The following is a 14,736-nucleotide window of genomic DNA, read 5'->3' on the forward strand; positions in this document are numbered from 1 at the left end:
TTCTGAACAGTGTGATGACAGACAACAGTATGACGACTCTGTATTCCCAACCCCTGTCAAGCCTGCTTCCTAAAACATCAGGTGGAGGTTCTTATTGCCTATTCTAATGTTTACAACATACACATTCTTCTCACTCTATCTTCAAAGAGTATACTACACCTCACAGAAACTATATGAATTTTGTAAGCATATATTTGCGGTATTTCACCTCACCTCCGCTCATTGTCTGTGTAGTGAAATCCCATTTACATTTACTCTAACTGATAAAGTGCTACTTTGTTTATTCGCGACCTTTGCAAGCGACCGAACTCTGGGGAAAAGTCTGGAAAGGACTGCCCATGTGTTCACCCCTCACTCCTCACCCCTTTGCAGACTGGAGACTGCACGTAGCTCACTGGGTGAGGAGTTCTAGGTCAACACGTCCCTCAGGAGCTCAGAGAAGCCGTGCTGGCTTGCACATGTTTGATGAGAACTATGCAGTCAGTCTTGTCTTTGTTCCCCTGGGATGGAAGGTGCCATTTTCGCTGATTATCTTTAAGATTTCTATTACTTCCTGGTTTTTGTTTTTTCTTGTTGGGGTTTACTGAACTTTGGATAAGTGCGTTTGTTGTTTCTGGGACGGACAACTTCTAAATGTGCTCCCAGGGAGTTCCACCTTTAATACTCAAGCCTTTATGCAGTGCCCAGGCCTTGAGTGTGGGCTGCACCCATGGACTTGCTTTAATGAATGGAACAGGACAAAACTGATAGCTTGTCACTTCTGAGACTAGGTGGGAATACAAGCTTCTTCTCTCGCTTGAAGTCTCTCTGGCTCTCCTTGCCATCAGTGCAGCAGGCCCTGCACCTGCCGATGCGCACATGAGCGCCAGGTCAGAGCTCCCCCAGAGGCAAGCCTAGAGCTCAGTGCAGCCCGGCAGCCCCGAGACGGCACCAGGGTGGGGGTAGTGCCGCCTGGTCTGTGGTGGGGAGGCCTCACAGAGCCTGGAGACGATGCCAAAACTCAACTCACCACGTTCTGGAATATTTTTGTTAGGCAGTAAAAGCTTTCATCAAATGTGGAAACATTTTGACCAAGTTGTTTTTTTTTTTTTCCTATCACTACTCCCGGGGAATCCAATTATAGATAAGATACAATTTTTAAAATATTTTTCATATTTTTTATGTTTTTTTGTTTGTTTGTTTTTTACAGGCAGAGTGGACAGTGAGAGAGAGAGAGACAGAGAGAAAGGTCTTCCTTTGCCGTTGGTTCACCCTCCAATGGCCGCCGCGGCTGGTGTGCTGCAGCCGGCACACCGCGCTGATCCAAAGGCAGGAGCCAGGTGCTTCTCCTGGTCTCCCATGGGGTGCAGGGCCCAAGCACTTGGGCCATCCTCCACTGCACTCCCGGGCCACAGCAGAGAGCTGGCCTGGAAGAGGGGCAACCGGGACAGAATCCGGCACCCCAACCGGGACTAGAACCCGGTGTGCCAGCACCGCTAGGCAGAGGATTAGCCTATTGAGCCGTGGCGCCAGCCTTTACATTTTTCTTTATATAAAGATTATTTGATCTCTCCTGTGGTGGAATGAGAAGGCATGCCAAGATGGCCACTGGCAAACGAGCCTCAGTTACTCAGGAATGGCTTCAAAACCCACCTAGCAACGGAGCCTGCCTGGCAACAAGCTGTGATTGGATGGCTTTGGAAACTGGTTGGGGCATAAACCGCCCCTTGACCAGATTGGCTGCCTTGGCTATATAAGCTGCTGTACCAACTGAAATAAACGAGTCTGTGGGCTGCTCGCCTCTGGCCCACTTTCACCCAACTCCTGGGGTCTGTGTGGCGACTCCGTGCCTCTTGCCCCCACCACGCTCCTCCTCTCAGAATGAATCCACAGCAACACTCTCTCATGTACATGTTCTTCTGTTTTGTTTTCTGTCCTTTTTCTCAGTGCCACCTTTTGGATAGCTTCTACTGTCTCGGTGTCACGGCCCCTCACCTCTTCTGCACCACTTCAGAGCATTTATTTTCTATCTCCAGAAACTCCAGGTGGCATATGTGGCATTTGTCTTTTAAAATCTATTCCACTCTCTCTCCAGCCCACGTGCCCCTCTACCTTCATGAGCACATGCAGCATTTATAAACACTACAAAACAGAAGAGTTCTCGGATTGCCTCCCCACGTGCTCACGGGCTTTTGCTGCCTATAGTTCAATGCACGAAAACCAGCTCTGTGCACTTTTCTTCTGGATTCCTGTTTTGAGAGAGTCACTCTCATCACTGTGCTCTATCTTGGCCAGTCAGTAGAAGTCCACGATTTATTAATAAAGAGCCCCTGGAGGATGCTAACGGGCAGCCAGATTGGGAACCATGTGGGCTAGAAGCTTCCACTTCCTTAACAGAAAACCATCCTTCCAAGACAGCACACTTTTTTCAGGGTGGTTAGGCCTGATGAGACCTGCAGGCCCCAAGCTTCTGTCTATATCATGGCTCACTAGTGGACTCAGAAACACCTTCTACTAGAGAAAAGCCGGAGGCTGCTCTGCAAAGAAGCCGAGACTATTGTTCCTTCCAGGAAAGTTCCACGTGGAGAGACCTGAACTGAGTGTGCGTATACTCGGAATGCTGCAGAGCTGGAGAGGGGGAAGAACCAACTTGGAGAAGTGGTCTTCCTGAAGCATCCCAGAGAGGAAGAGCAGTCTCCCTTCCGGGATTGCTTCTCACAGAAACCACTCATTCCAGCAGGAATCACACATTTAAAAATTACTAATACAAAATTTTACCAGTGTGACTTTCCAAACCATTCACCTGATAAACTAAATTAATAAACATGAACAGAAAATACAAATAAATAAAACTTTACTCATCAGTAAAAACGACACCAGGGTCCCTTGCGCCCCCGCGGGCACCCTTCTGAAACTCACCCTTCTCCAAGTAGGCCCTGGGAGCCCAGGGCGGGTCCTCCTCGGCGTAGGGGTCGCTGTACTCCACCACAGCTGCCTCCTCCTCTTCATAATCTTCCGGGGGAGGCGGGGGAGGAGGGCACTCATCGAAGACAGGTTCCTCCGCGGGAGGTGGCGGAGGCGGTGTATCTGAAACTGAGAATGCGTCAAGCTGACAACAAAACTACACATCAGGCGCAGCTCCCTGCCCCCTCTCCAGACTGAGGCTCATGGACTGCAAATCCAGCCATGTCGTAACAACTGCCTCAAACAGCAGGCAGCCTTCCTATAGTGCTCTCAGTCCTCCAGCACAGCTTCTGCCTCCGACTTGGGTCAGCGCCGAGAGATGCTGAGTGAAGTTTAACCAAAATAATTATTATTAACTGAGTCTCTGAACCTGTTTATGCTAATAAATAATGCTCTTTTCAAAGAGCTCAGTACAATATAGTTTGGGTTTATACTATAATCAAGGAGCATTTGTTATAACAATACTAATAATTTGGATATTTATAACAACTAGAACAAGTCCAGGGAATAATCATATTTTAATTAAAATTGCATTTTACCAAAGTGGGAAGAAAAACTTATGAACAACTTTGAGTAAGTTCATCCATAAAGATACCGTGTTTGCTTACAAAAACCTCAACTAATTCAGACTAATCTGTGATTCAGAATTCCTTCAGACTGAATGTCCAAGTGTACCATGAGAGTGATTTAAAATATTTAAAATGTCTTCTACCATGGGAACGGCATTGTGGCAGAGCAGGTAAAGCCGCTGCCTGTGACATCTGCATCCCATATGGGCCCTGGTTCAAGACCCGGCTCCTCCACTTCTGATCCAGCTCCCTGCTAATGAGCCTGGGAAAGCAGCGGAAGACGCCCCAGGTGCTTGAGCCCCTGCCACCTCTGTGGGAGACCAGGAAGATGCTCCTGGCTTCAGACTGGCCCAGCTCCAGCCATGCGGCCATTTGGAGAATGAACCAATGAAACAGTGGATAGAAGACCTTTCGGTCTCTCCCTCTCTCTGTGTATAATTCTAACTTTCAAATAAATAAATTCTTTAAAAAAAATCATCTCCAAACTCAGAGAACTCAAAGCTTTCAAAATGCCAGGGACACACTTGATCATAACTCATCCAAGTGAGATGAGTAAGTCTGCACTTATCAGCTGCATTTATCAACAACACTAATTCTTATTTGTGAGTTACCAGTACTGTTTCCATGAAGTTCAAGTCATCCTGTTTGCTTTCAACTTTTTATCTCAGCCTACACAGAACTTGAAAAGGCTGCTGATGCCCGGGCGAATCAGCCTCATCAGCACCACTGGTCCTGTTTATTCCCCGCCCGCTAGCCCTTCTACACTTGTCTGCTTTACCAGCTGTGACATTTTACTCATCCAACAGGAATGTTTCAGTCTTACAATTTTTTAGTAAACAAAAGACACAGATACATGATTTTAGTATATCCTGTATGGAAAATCACAGAGATGGAATGAGAAATAACATAGACCGCATTCACATCTGTATGGTAAAGAGGCAGACTGTAACAACTGCAGACAAACAGATACAAAGGAAATTTCACAACAACCACCTTGAGAAGTCACAAACATCACTGAGAGATGCTTGCGCTGCTTTTCTTGCGACTGCTTCACGGCTGCATCAGGCTACCATCACTACTGCTTTTTACCCCAAATATTCCAGTTACTCAGCCAGCACTGTACAGCACATTATTTCACTTCATCTCTGCCTCAGACTGTGACAGTTTTAATCCTCATTTTATGGACCTGGAAACTGGCTTCCCCAGACTAAGCAGCCCCACTGCAAGGAAGGGAAAGAGCCCTGACCCCCAGAGCTAACACCTGTTACCTGCAAAGCTACAGCACTGCGGCATGAAGCTGACTAAGTAATTCTTTTCATCACTCCTCCAGCAGACAGCATCTGAGGCACCGGCGCTCAGTACTGAGAAGAGCAGTGGCCACAGCCACGCAGACCTGGGCAGCCAGACTTCCGCAGACAATTAAGTACGTGGTGTTTCAGGAGATGCTAGGAACACTGAGCACAAACCACGGGTCTTGTATGGCTCAGGGAATGGCCAGGGATAGGATGGCTTGGGGACGAGAGATTTCATTCATGTCAGTTATAAAGAAAAACCTGAGTACAAAGGTAGCAAAGTAGAAATCCTTCAAAGAACAGTTCCAAGTTCAGCAGAAAGAGGCTCAAGGAAGCTGAGAGGACTGGACAGGAAGGCCCTGCTAGAGGGCAGTTTGGACTTTATCCAAAGAGCGCAGGAGCCACTGGAGGATTTAAAGGAAAATAATAGGATCATAACCACACTTCTTACCCAGGATGACTGCGTCACTACCACTGGCTCCAAATGATTCCAGGCTTATTCGAAACATTAAACTTAATGCAGAGTAAATATCTGCTAGGACAGAATATCTTCAAAATGTTATATCTGAAAAACTTTGAAGATAATTCCAAAAGGAAGGTTTACTTCTTTCCAAGGTGAACGTTTTGAAGAGGATGACATTTATCTGAATGTCTAAGTCCTGCTATGTCTATAAAATCAGTCACAGGACACTTCATACACAGTGTTTCTTATTGTATACTTTAGTACACGTGAAATGTTTATGACTACAAAGAGATGAAAATGACTATCTCAAAAGGCAATTGTGGCTGGCGCTGTGGCTCACTAGGCTAATCCTCCGCCTTGTGGCCCCGGCACACCGGGTTCGAGTCCCAGTCAGGGCACCGGATTCTGTCCCGGTTGCCCCTCTTCCAGGCCAGCTCTCTGCTGTGGCCCGGGAGTGCAGTGGAGGATGGCCCAAGTGCTTGGGCCCTGCACCCCATGGGAGACCAGGAGAAGTACCTGGCTCCTGTCATTGGATCAGCGCAGTGCACCGGCCTTGGCAGCCATTGGAGGGTGAACCAGCGGCAAAGGAAGACCTTTCTCTCTGTCTCTCTCTCTCACTGTCCACTCTGTCAAAAAAAAAAAAAAAAGGCAATCGGGCAATCGTGATAGGGTGGCTGACTTCCTAAAATACTCACAGGTGCAAGCTAGCCTAGTGGCTAAGACACGCGCAGCCCACACTGCAGCACCCAGGTTCCACAACTGGCACTGGCTGGCTCCCGACTCCAGCTCACTGCCAATACAGACTCTGGGAGGCAGTGGAGACGGCTCAGTTGGGAGAACTGGTTTCAGTGTCCAGCTCCCTATGAAGGCCTGGGCCAGCCCCAGCCATTGCAGGCATTTGGGAAGTGAACCAGTGGATGATGCTCACTCACGTTTTCCTCACTTCTCCGATTTTTAAAAGACATTAATTGTTATAGTAACAGTGCTACTATAAAATGCTACAATCATCTACTTAAGTCCTTTCTAAGTCTTGAGTTGGTACTCATGCACTACAAAACTATATTAAAACTACCTTTTGGGGTCTGTTCATGAAATATTCTGATGTTTCCAGAAATTCTGCAACTCACCAATTACTTACAAAAACTAATGACACCTTGTTTTCCAAGTAAACAATCAACTTTCAAACTTAGTTCTTTTTCAAAGAAAGTAACCTTTCAGTTCCATACAAACATTCTTAATTGCTAGTTACTCTTCAGTGTCAACGTCAGTATCTGGCCTTTACTACAGAAGCGGCTCAGAACCCTTCTGCTGAGAATGACATCATCTCGTGTACATGCAGTGACAACTGACTGGTGGAATTCTCCAAGATGCAAGCCCATCATAGTAGTTAAAAAAAAAAAAAAAGTCCCAGGGTATTAGCTAAGTGACTATCCCAATTAATCAATGTGCTTCAATTAGATTTGTGATGAGAGAAAATTTCTTTTACGTAATGATACCTGACTTTCCACCTAATGGGTGTGTAGAATAGAACCAGCACAGGAAAGTCCTTTAGTTCTGATGCTCTGATTAAATCCTTTTCTACTTGTTCTAATTCACCTTGTTTAGAGGCAGTGCAAAGTTTAAAGACGGCAGTGAGCCACCTCACTTAACTCACAAACCTGGCAAAGCGTCACCCTGTGGCTGTGCCCACCGAACGCTACACCAGCTGACCCCTGCTTAGGCCCTCTTCTTGAGCTGCTGTGGGTCACACACAAGCTAAAAGCACTGTGGTCCTAACAGCGTAATTCAGGAACATGTGAAATATCCACCTGATTAGATAATAAAATAGTTCTTACATTCAACAAAACATCTGAAAAAAATCGGAGTGTGGTAAGCATCACAGGTGTTCGTGGCTCATTTTACAATAAATAGAAACAAGCAAAATAAATACATTTTCAGAAATCAGCAAATAAAGATGCCAAGGTACCTGAATGAGACACTGAGTCCTCAGGCCAATCAAACTGGCTTATAACCAGTTAATAAAAAAGCCAGACTGTGTCAGTAAAAAGTACGCTAGAAAGCACAAATACTGAGAATGCAAACGTGTCTTCTACTTTTCTAAATGCTGGGGAAACAGGGGGAAAAAAAAAAGACAAAAATGCCCGCTCTCATAGAGCTTATGTTCTTGTACTGGCAATGCCCATTTCCAGAGAAGCAGGAGTCCTGAGTGACAGACTACGAGAAGTTCCAGTCCACATTACACGGGGCTACTCTGGCCAGATGAAATTAAAACTTGAAGGTAACTCCCTAGGTAAAGATCCCATGCCTATCATGCGGCCTTAGGACTGCATGTGCTCCCTCGTGTAAACTGTCCACGAGAAGACAACTCGTCTCCCAGACAGTGCTCGCTACTGGACGCTGACACGAGCCTCTGGGTTTCTGGGCATTCCCAGCTTCCTTTATGCTTCCCTAACCAGAAAACTCAGGGAGTCAATAAAATCAGTTGCCTAATTCTACCTGGTTCAACACCAGACTACAGACCAAGATAAATTCATTGCCCATCTCTGCGGTCTCTTGGGAGACAAGGTAGCAGGTGGTCCTCTGGGCCTTCCCAGCGCACGGTCCGTTTACACGTGGAAACCCAGGCCTGTCAGAAGATTCGCAGGCATGCCCAGGCCACCAGAACACCCCTAACACTGCAGGAACAAGAGAACTGGCTTCTCTGTGTTTGAGCAACCAAAAGAAAAAGGCACCTGGGGATTAAAAAGTATCACCTCAGTTACACAGGATCTTTCTTTTCTCATATGTACTTTATTTTAACTTATTATCTTTACTACTTAATTTGAAACTGTTTGAAAATAAGGAATCTCATCTTAATTATTTTATCATTCCCACTAGCCACTCATACAGTGACTTGTCATCAAATTCAAATATCTGAAGTATCAGTGAATGAATGACTATTCAATCTTATATAAATGACATTTTAAGCCTACAGTCTGATCTACAGCATAAAGAAGACATAAACTTACTATTTTCTTGGACTCTGGCCACAAATCCCATTAAAGGTAACTGAGGAGTTACCTGTAGGATGGAGGGAGGAGGAGGAGCAAGAGATACTGCAAAAACAAAAAAGGTGTGAAGGATAAGGGGTAAGGGCGAGTTACATTAAAAGGAAAGGATAATACAATAAAACAAACACATAAAAGAGGAAACCACTCACTTTACAAACATTTACTAAGCTATTGCAATGAACCTCTTTTGAGGGATAATTCATCAACACACATAAAACAAAGTATTAGGGGAGTTTTTAATACGTTTTTAAAAATTACATCAGGAAGCATTTACCAGACAGATGTACACAAGCATCTATAACAATGTGCCTTCTCAAAGAAAGAATGCAGATCATCATGAATAATTTGGTTTTCTGAATTTTTTCCTTCAAGGTTACAAATTTAACAGTGTATCAATACAGGAGAAAAAAAACTGTATCACAAACTTGGACTTTTTAGTATTTCAATAAAGGCAAATTAATTGATTCTTCATTTATTAATTAAACAAACAGATGCTGACTTCCTACGGAGTGGCAAGTACTCTTCGAGGACATCATTATCAAAACCTTTCACTGGGGCTGGTGTGGTGCAGGCAGTGGCATAATCATAACCATACGGACACTGGTTAAGAGTCCCAGCTGCTCCACTTCCGTTCCAGCTCCCTGCTAATGGCCTGGGAAAGCAGCTGAAGATGATCCAAGTCCTTGGGCCCTCGCAACCACGTGGGAGACCTGTTTGAAATTCCAGCTCCTGGCTTTGGCCTGGCTCAGCCTCAGCTGTTACGGCTGTTTGGAGAGCATACCAGCAGAGGGAAGATTGACTCCTCTCCCTTCTCTCTCTCTCTCTCTCTCTCTAATTCTGCCTTTCAAATAAACAGATAAATCTTTTTTTTTTTTTTTTAAACAGGCAGAGTGGACAGTGAGAGAGAGACAGAGAGGAAGGTCTTCCTTTGCCGTTGGTTCACCCTCCAATGGCCACCGCGGCCAGCACACTGCGCTGATCCGAAGGCAGGAGCCAGGTGCTTCTCCTGGTCTCCCATGCGGGTACAGGGCCCAAGCACTTGGGCCATCCTCCACTGCACTCCCGGGCCATAGCAGAGAGCTGGCCTGGAAGAGGGGCAACCAGGACAGAATCCGGCGCCCTGACTGGGTCTAGAACCTGGTGTGCCGGCACTGCAGGCGGAAGATTAGCCTAGTGAGCCGCAGCGCCGGCCCAAATAAACAGATAAATCTTAACAACAATAAAAACCTTTCACTGAGAGCCTGGTGATGTGCCATTACAATTTTTCATCCCCCATTTGGTACACCTTCAACAAATGCATAAATAAGCCAGGTATGTGCCAAACAATTCTACAAGATTAACTCTACAGTTAGAGTTTCCTTCAGATTGGGTGTAAAATATTGCATGCATCTTCTTTAGTAAGAATGCCTTTATCAGCTCAAAATTAGTTACGACTAACAGAAAGAGAAAGACAAAAGGGTCTGCTCTCAAGGAGATCCCCTTCAGAGTCAGAACAGAGGGGAAAATAGTCAACCGCATCCACCAATATCTGCGGCAGTTCCCTGGAAGTGACCGGAAGGCTACAGAGCAATGACCCTTGAGCGGCTGCTTGAAGAAAAGGAGTTCGCCAAGCATCTGGTTCCAGAAAGGCCACCCAGTGAGGGCAAAGGCTTGAAACATGACCAGCTCACACGACTGGAAATGTTTTCACGTATGGATACCACAAGATAGCCCAAAATGAAAGTCAAACCCTGGAACAAAGAATGCATAGACAGGAAGAAAAGGATCCTGCACGCCAGGTCAAAGAGGGCTTACTGGAAAGATCCTGGACTTTAAAGCTATGCAGCCTCAAATCCCTGCCCCAGCATTTCCCTGCTGTTTGAAAAGTCAATTAAATTCTTCATGTCTAACTCATGCATGCAACATGAGAGCCAGTGACTCCCTACTTCACATACTATTTGCAGAGATAAGAAGATAATGGGTACACATAATCAAGGTAGTTTCCAGAAAAGGAACAGAGAGAATTTAGTGTGGAGGAAGAATGCTTGGTAACTAATAATTTAGCTACCATTTAAAGGAGAGCAACAAGCTAACAGTGATGCTTAGACTGGGAACCTTCATAAGGATGAAGGCGGAGGTGTCATTAACTACATTATCCTTAACACAGGCAGTAATGGGAAAGCACAGGTGGGGGGGGAGCAGGAAGGACAGGGAGAGAGAGCAATACATAAGCGAGATGTGTGGAGAGACTTAAACATAAAATGTGGGCGACAGCTAGGTAATTTGGGCTGCAAGTACGTGAAAAATCAAGAGATACAGAGTTAGTAGTCATCAGTAGAGAGGTAACAGTTGATGCTGTAGATAGATACAATATATTCAATACTCGAGAAGAGCTAAGCATATAACTCTGAAGAATTTCTGTAAAGGATAGCAGTATTAGTTTAGAAATCAATCCCTCCTCACGTGATTACTGACGTCATAAAGAGTGTCAACTGTTAAATCAACAACGGGAGTCACTGTGCACTTACTCCCTATGTAGGATCTCTGTCCTCAATGTGTTGTACAATGAGAATTAACGGTAAAACTAGACTTCAAACAGTACTTTATACTTTGTGTGTCTGTGTGGGTGCAAACTGTTGAAATCTTTCTTAGTACATACTAAGTTCATCTTCTGTATATAAAGATAATTAAAAATGAATCTTAATGAAGAATAGGATGGGAGAGGGAGTAGGAGATGGGATGGTTTGCGGGTGAGAGGGTGGTTATGGGGGAAAAAGCTGCTATAATCCAAAGTTGTACTTTCAAAATTTATATTTATTAAATAAAAGTTTTCTAAAAAAATTATAATCTTTGCACTTTAAAAAAGAAAGAAATCAGGCCGGCGCCGCGGCTCACTAGGCTAATCCTCTGCCTTGCAGCGCCGGCACACCGGGTTATAGTCCTGGTCGGGGCACCGGATTCTGTCCCGGTTGCCCCTCTTCCAGGCCAGCTCTCTGCTATGGCCCGGGAGTGCAGTGGAGGATGGCCCAAGTGCTTGGGCCCTGCACCCCATGGGAGACCAGGAGAAGTACCTGGCTCCTGCCTTTGGATCAGCGCGGTGCGCTGGCTGCATCGGCCATTGGAGAGTGAACCAATGGCAAAGGAAGACCTTTCTCTCTGTCTCTCTCTCACTGTCCACTCTGCCTGTAAAAAAAAAAAAAAAAGAAAGAAAGAAAGAAATCAATCAATCAATCAATCAAGCAATCACTGTTTTGGCATTGTGGCATAGTGGGTGAAGCCACTGCCTGAAATGCTGGAACCCCAAATGGGCACTGGTTGGTGTCCACACTGCTCCACTTCCAATTCGGCTTCCTGCTAATGGTCTGGGGAAGCAGCGGAAGATGGCCCAAGTGCTTGTGCTTGGGCTCCTGCCACTAACATGGGAGACTTGAATGACTCTCCTGCTTCCTGGCTTCAGCCTAGCCATTGAGGTCATCTGGGGAGTGAGCCAGAAGATGGAAGATTTTCTTTTTCCCTCCCTTTCTGACTTGCAAATAAATAAAAAAAATCTAAAAAAAAAAAAAAAAAGATACCTTTGGTTAAGTTTTTCCCTAATCATAAATTCTTGGTGGTAAATCCTTAACTTGGGGGTTTGTGGCCAGCTCAGAGGCTTAGAACAATTGTTGCCATGTTCACAATGCTAAGTTTACAATACTTAGGCTAAGCAGATTTTCCTGACACAGCAGTAGACAACAACTAGCACTAGAAAAGCAAAGGAGAGCCATGGTCACACTAAGTAAGCCAGGCTGCTCCTCTCCTATTAGCACTCACCCCAACCTGCCTTGGAAGAGAAAAGCAGGAAACTGACCACTTCTGTTACTGTCTTTTACTAAATAAAAATAATACATATGGTCTTTCGGGACCCAGCTTAAAAAAAAAAATGAAGAGGTGCTCATCTTACAAATCTTTCTGTGCATAGGTTAACTTTACTATTCTTAAAGGCTTTGGATTTTTTCTTTCTTTATCTGAAACCATAGTTGTTTTCAGAAGTCCAGAAACAGAAGCCAGAGAAAAACAAAACCCAGATCTTTCTTTTGTCAAAGCTATTCTAAGGCATGTTCAAAAAATTCAATTCCATTTTGGGTCTACAAAGGGCATTACAAATTCTACTTGTCCACTGCAAACTTTTACCATGGTGATCCAAATTAATTCTCCTATCATAGCATTCTCTTTTCAGACCCATTAAGATTTCACCTGAGCAGAACTCCTGTGAATCAGAAATAATATAGCAAGGTTCTTCAGACCAGATTTACCTTCCTTTGAGCTGAGCTTCCTTTGAGTTCTCTGATGCAAATAAATGTTTGTGATATTCAGTCTAAGTCCAGGGCATCTTGTGAACGGGCAAGAACAGAAAGTAACTCTATAAACTTGCTGCCATTTATCCAAGTAAGATGATTCCTCACATGACAAGACCCTTCCCCTCATAATCACTTACAGGTTTCCAAACCTGGACTCAGTTACTTATTCTCGCAATATACAGGACTAAAAGGGGAGCTCACCAAGTGAAGTTCACTGTGAGAAGAACCGCTATCTGCATAGAGCAGCATTAGGTACGAACACAAAAACCTACCCAAGAAAACCACACAGAGATGAGTCTGCTGATGAAACACACTCCCCAGACTTAGTCTTCCTGGTCATTTATGCAGTCGTTTGAGGAATAATCTTTGAGGCCTGGTGTATTAAGAAGTCCAAAGAGGCCAGCGCCGCGGCTCACTAGGCTAATCCTCTGCCTTGTGGCACCAGCACACAGGGTTCTAGTCCCGGTCGGGGCGCCGGATTCTGTCTCGGTTGCCCCTCTTCCAGGCCAGCTCTCTGCTGTGGCCTGGGAGTGCAGTGGAGGATGGCCCAGGTGCTTGGGCCCTGCACCCCATGGGAGACCAGGAAAAGCACCTGGCTCCTGCCATCGGATCAGTGCAGTGCGCCAGCCACAGCACGCCGGCCGCGGCGGCCATTGGAGGGTGAACCAACGGCAAAAGGAAGACCTTTCTCTCTGTCTCTCTCACTGTCCACTCTGTCAAAAAAAAAAAAAAAAAAAAAAAAAAAAAAAAAAAAAAGAAGAAGAAGAAAAAGAAGAAGAGGTCCAAAGAACTTTATAAAATTAGCTGCTTCTGCAACTTATTTTTACAGCTTTTATACTCTGAAAAATTAAGACACTCTAACATTATCTTTTATTATTAAAAACATCACTTTAACAGGTCACATATATTTATTTGAGTTTAGCTGCTTATATTTTACATTCCAACAAAGGAAATAATTTCAGCAATTTAAAGTGAAATATTTTCTAAACATGAATAGTAACTTAAAACAATGGGTATTTAAAAGTGAACTTAAGGCCGGCACCACAGCTCACTAGGCTAATCCTCTGGCTGTGATGCCGGCACACCGGGTTCTAGTCCCGGTTGGGGTGCCGGATTCTGTTCCGGTTGCTCCTCTTCCAGTCCAGCTCTCTACTGTGGCCCAGGAAGGCATTGGAGGATGGCCCAAGTGCTTGGGCCCTGCACCCGCATGGGAGACCAGGAGAAGCACCTGGCTCCTGGCTTCGGATTGGCACAGTGCGCCGGCCACAACACGCCAGGCGTAGCGGCCACGTTGGGGGCGAATCAATGGATAAAGGAAGACCTTTCTCTCTGCCTCTCTCTCTCACTGTCTAACTCTGCCTGTCAAAAATAAATAAATAAATAAATAAATATGAACTTAAGTAATCCATAAGAGCTTTTCTGATCATGATAAAACTGTGGTTACCAAGTAACTATCAGAAATGTACTCTCAGAAGGCAAAAAAAGAATTATCATTTTTGTTATTTCCTTTCAAACTAAAAAAAAATGTTATGCCAAGAAAAAGCAAATTAATATGCATAGTTAATATAAGTTCTCTTTCATAGTCACTGTGAAGGTCTATTTGGTTTACTTGGTCATGAGACTACACTTACCCATTTAAGATCTTTTCTGGCTCTGCTGGTCTTCCTAAATATTCCCTAATAAGCCCTAAGAGTTGCCTAACATAGGATTTGAAAAGCACTTCTTGCTACTATTCCCTTTTGACACTGCTAAAGCCTACCACATCTGTATTCTGGAGAGTCATAGTGACATTGTAATATATCAAGTCACTTACAGAACATGTGATATAGCTGTTCTTTGGCAGTATCGCCATCCCAATGGTGTTTTTTTCATTGTTCTTCTTAATGAATTTGAATAGCAATCTGAGGTTAAACTTGACATTTTTCCTAAGTAAAACTGCATACCTGGGGCCAGTGTGTAGCAGGTAAAGCTGCTTCCTGCTGTGCCAACATCCCATATGGGCACTTGTTCGTGCCGGTACAAGTCCCAGCTGCTCCACTTCCCATCCAGCTCTCTGCTGTGGCCTGGGAAAGCAGTGGAGGATGGCCCAAGTCCTTGGGCCCC

At 44.8% G+C, this 14,736-nt stretch overlaps 1 protein-coding gene across 44 annotated transcripts in view; it reads right to left on the reverse strand.

The window, feature by feature from the left end:
- Window positions 1-14,736, reverse strand: part of ABI2 (abl interactor 2) — a 109,260-nt gene that overhangs the window by 7,258 nt on the left and 87,266 nt on the right. For 23 of the 44 annotated variants that reach the window (XM_051848276.3, XM_051848260.3, XM_051848274.3 and 20 more), the window contains 2 exons: window positions 8,276-8,362; window positions 2,899-3,072 (listed from right to left, as the gene is read on the reverse strand). In XM_051848276.3, coding sequence (XP_051704236.1) covers window positions 2,899-3,072; window positions 8,276-8,362 — 261 coding nt within the window. The remainder of the gene's footprint in view (window positions 1-2,898; window positions 3,073-8,275; window positions 8,363-14,736) is intronic. The other 21 variants (XM_002712557.6, XM_051848284.3, XM_051848282.3 and 18 more) reach the window with 1 other exon arrangement.

Source organism: Oryctolagus cuniculus, chromosome 3 (assembly GCF_051225735.1).
Source record: "Oryctolagus cuniculus isolate XC-2025 breed Fujian yellow rabbit chromosome 3, ASM5122573v1, whole genome shotgun sequence".
NCBI lineage: Eukaryota > Metazoa > Chordata > Mammalia > Lagomorpha > Leporidae > Oryctolagus > Oryctolagus cuniculus.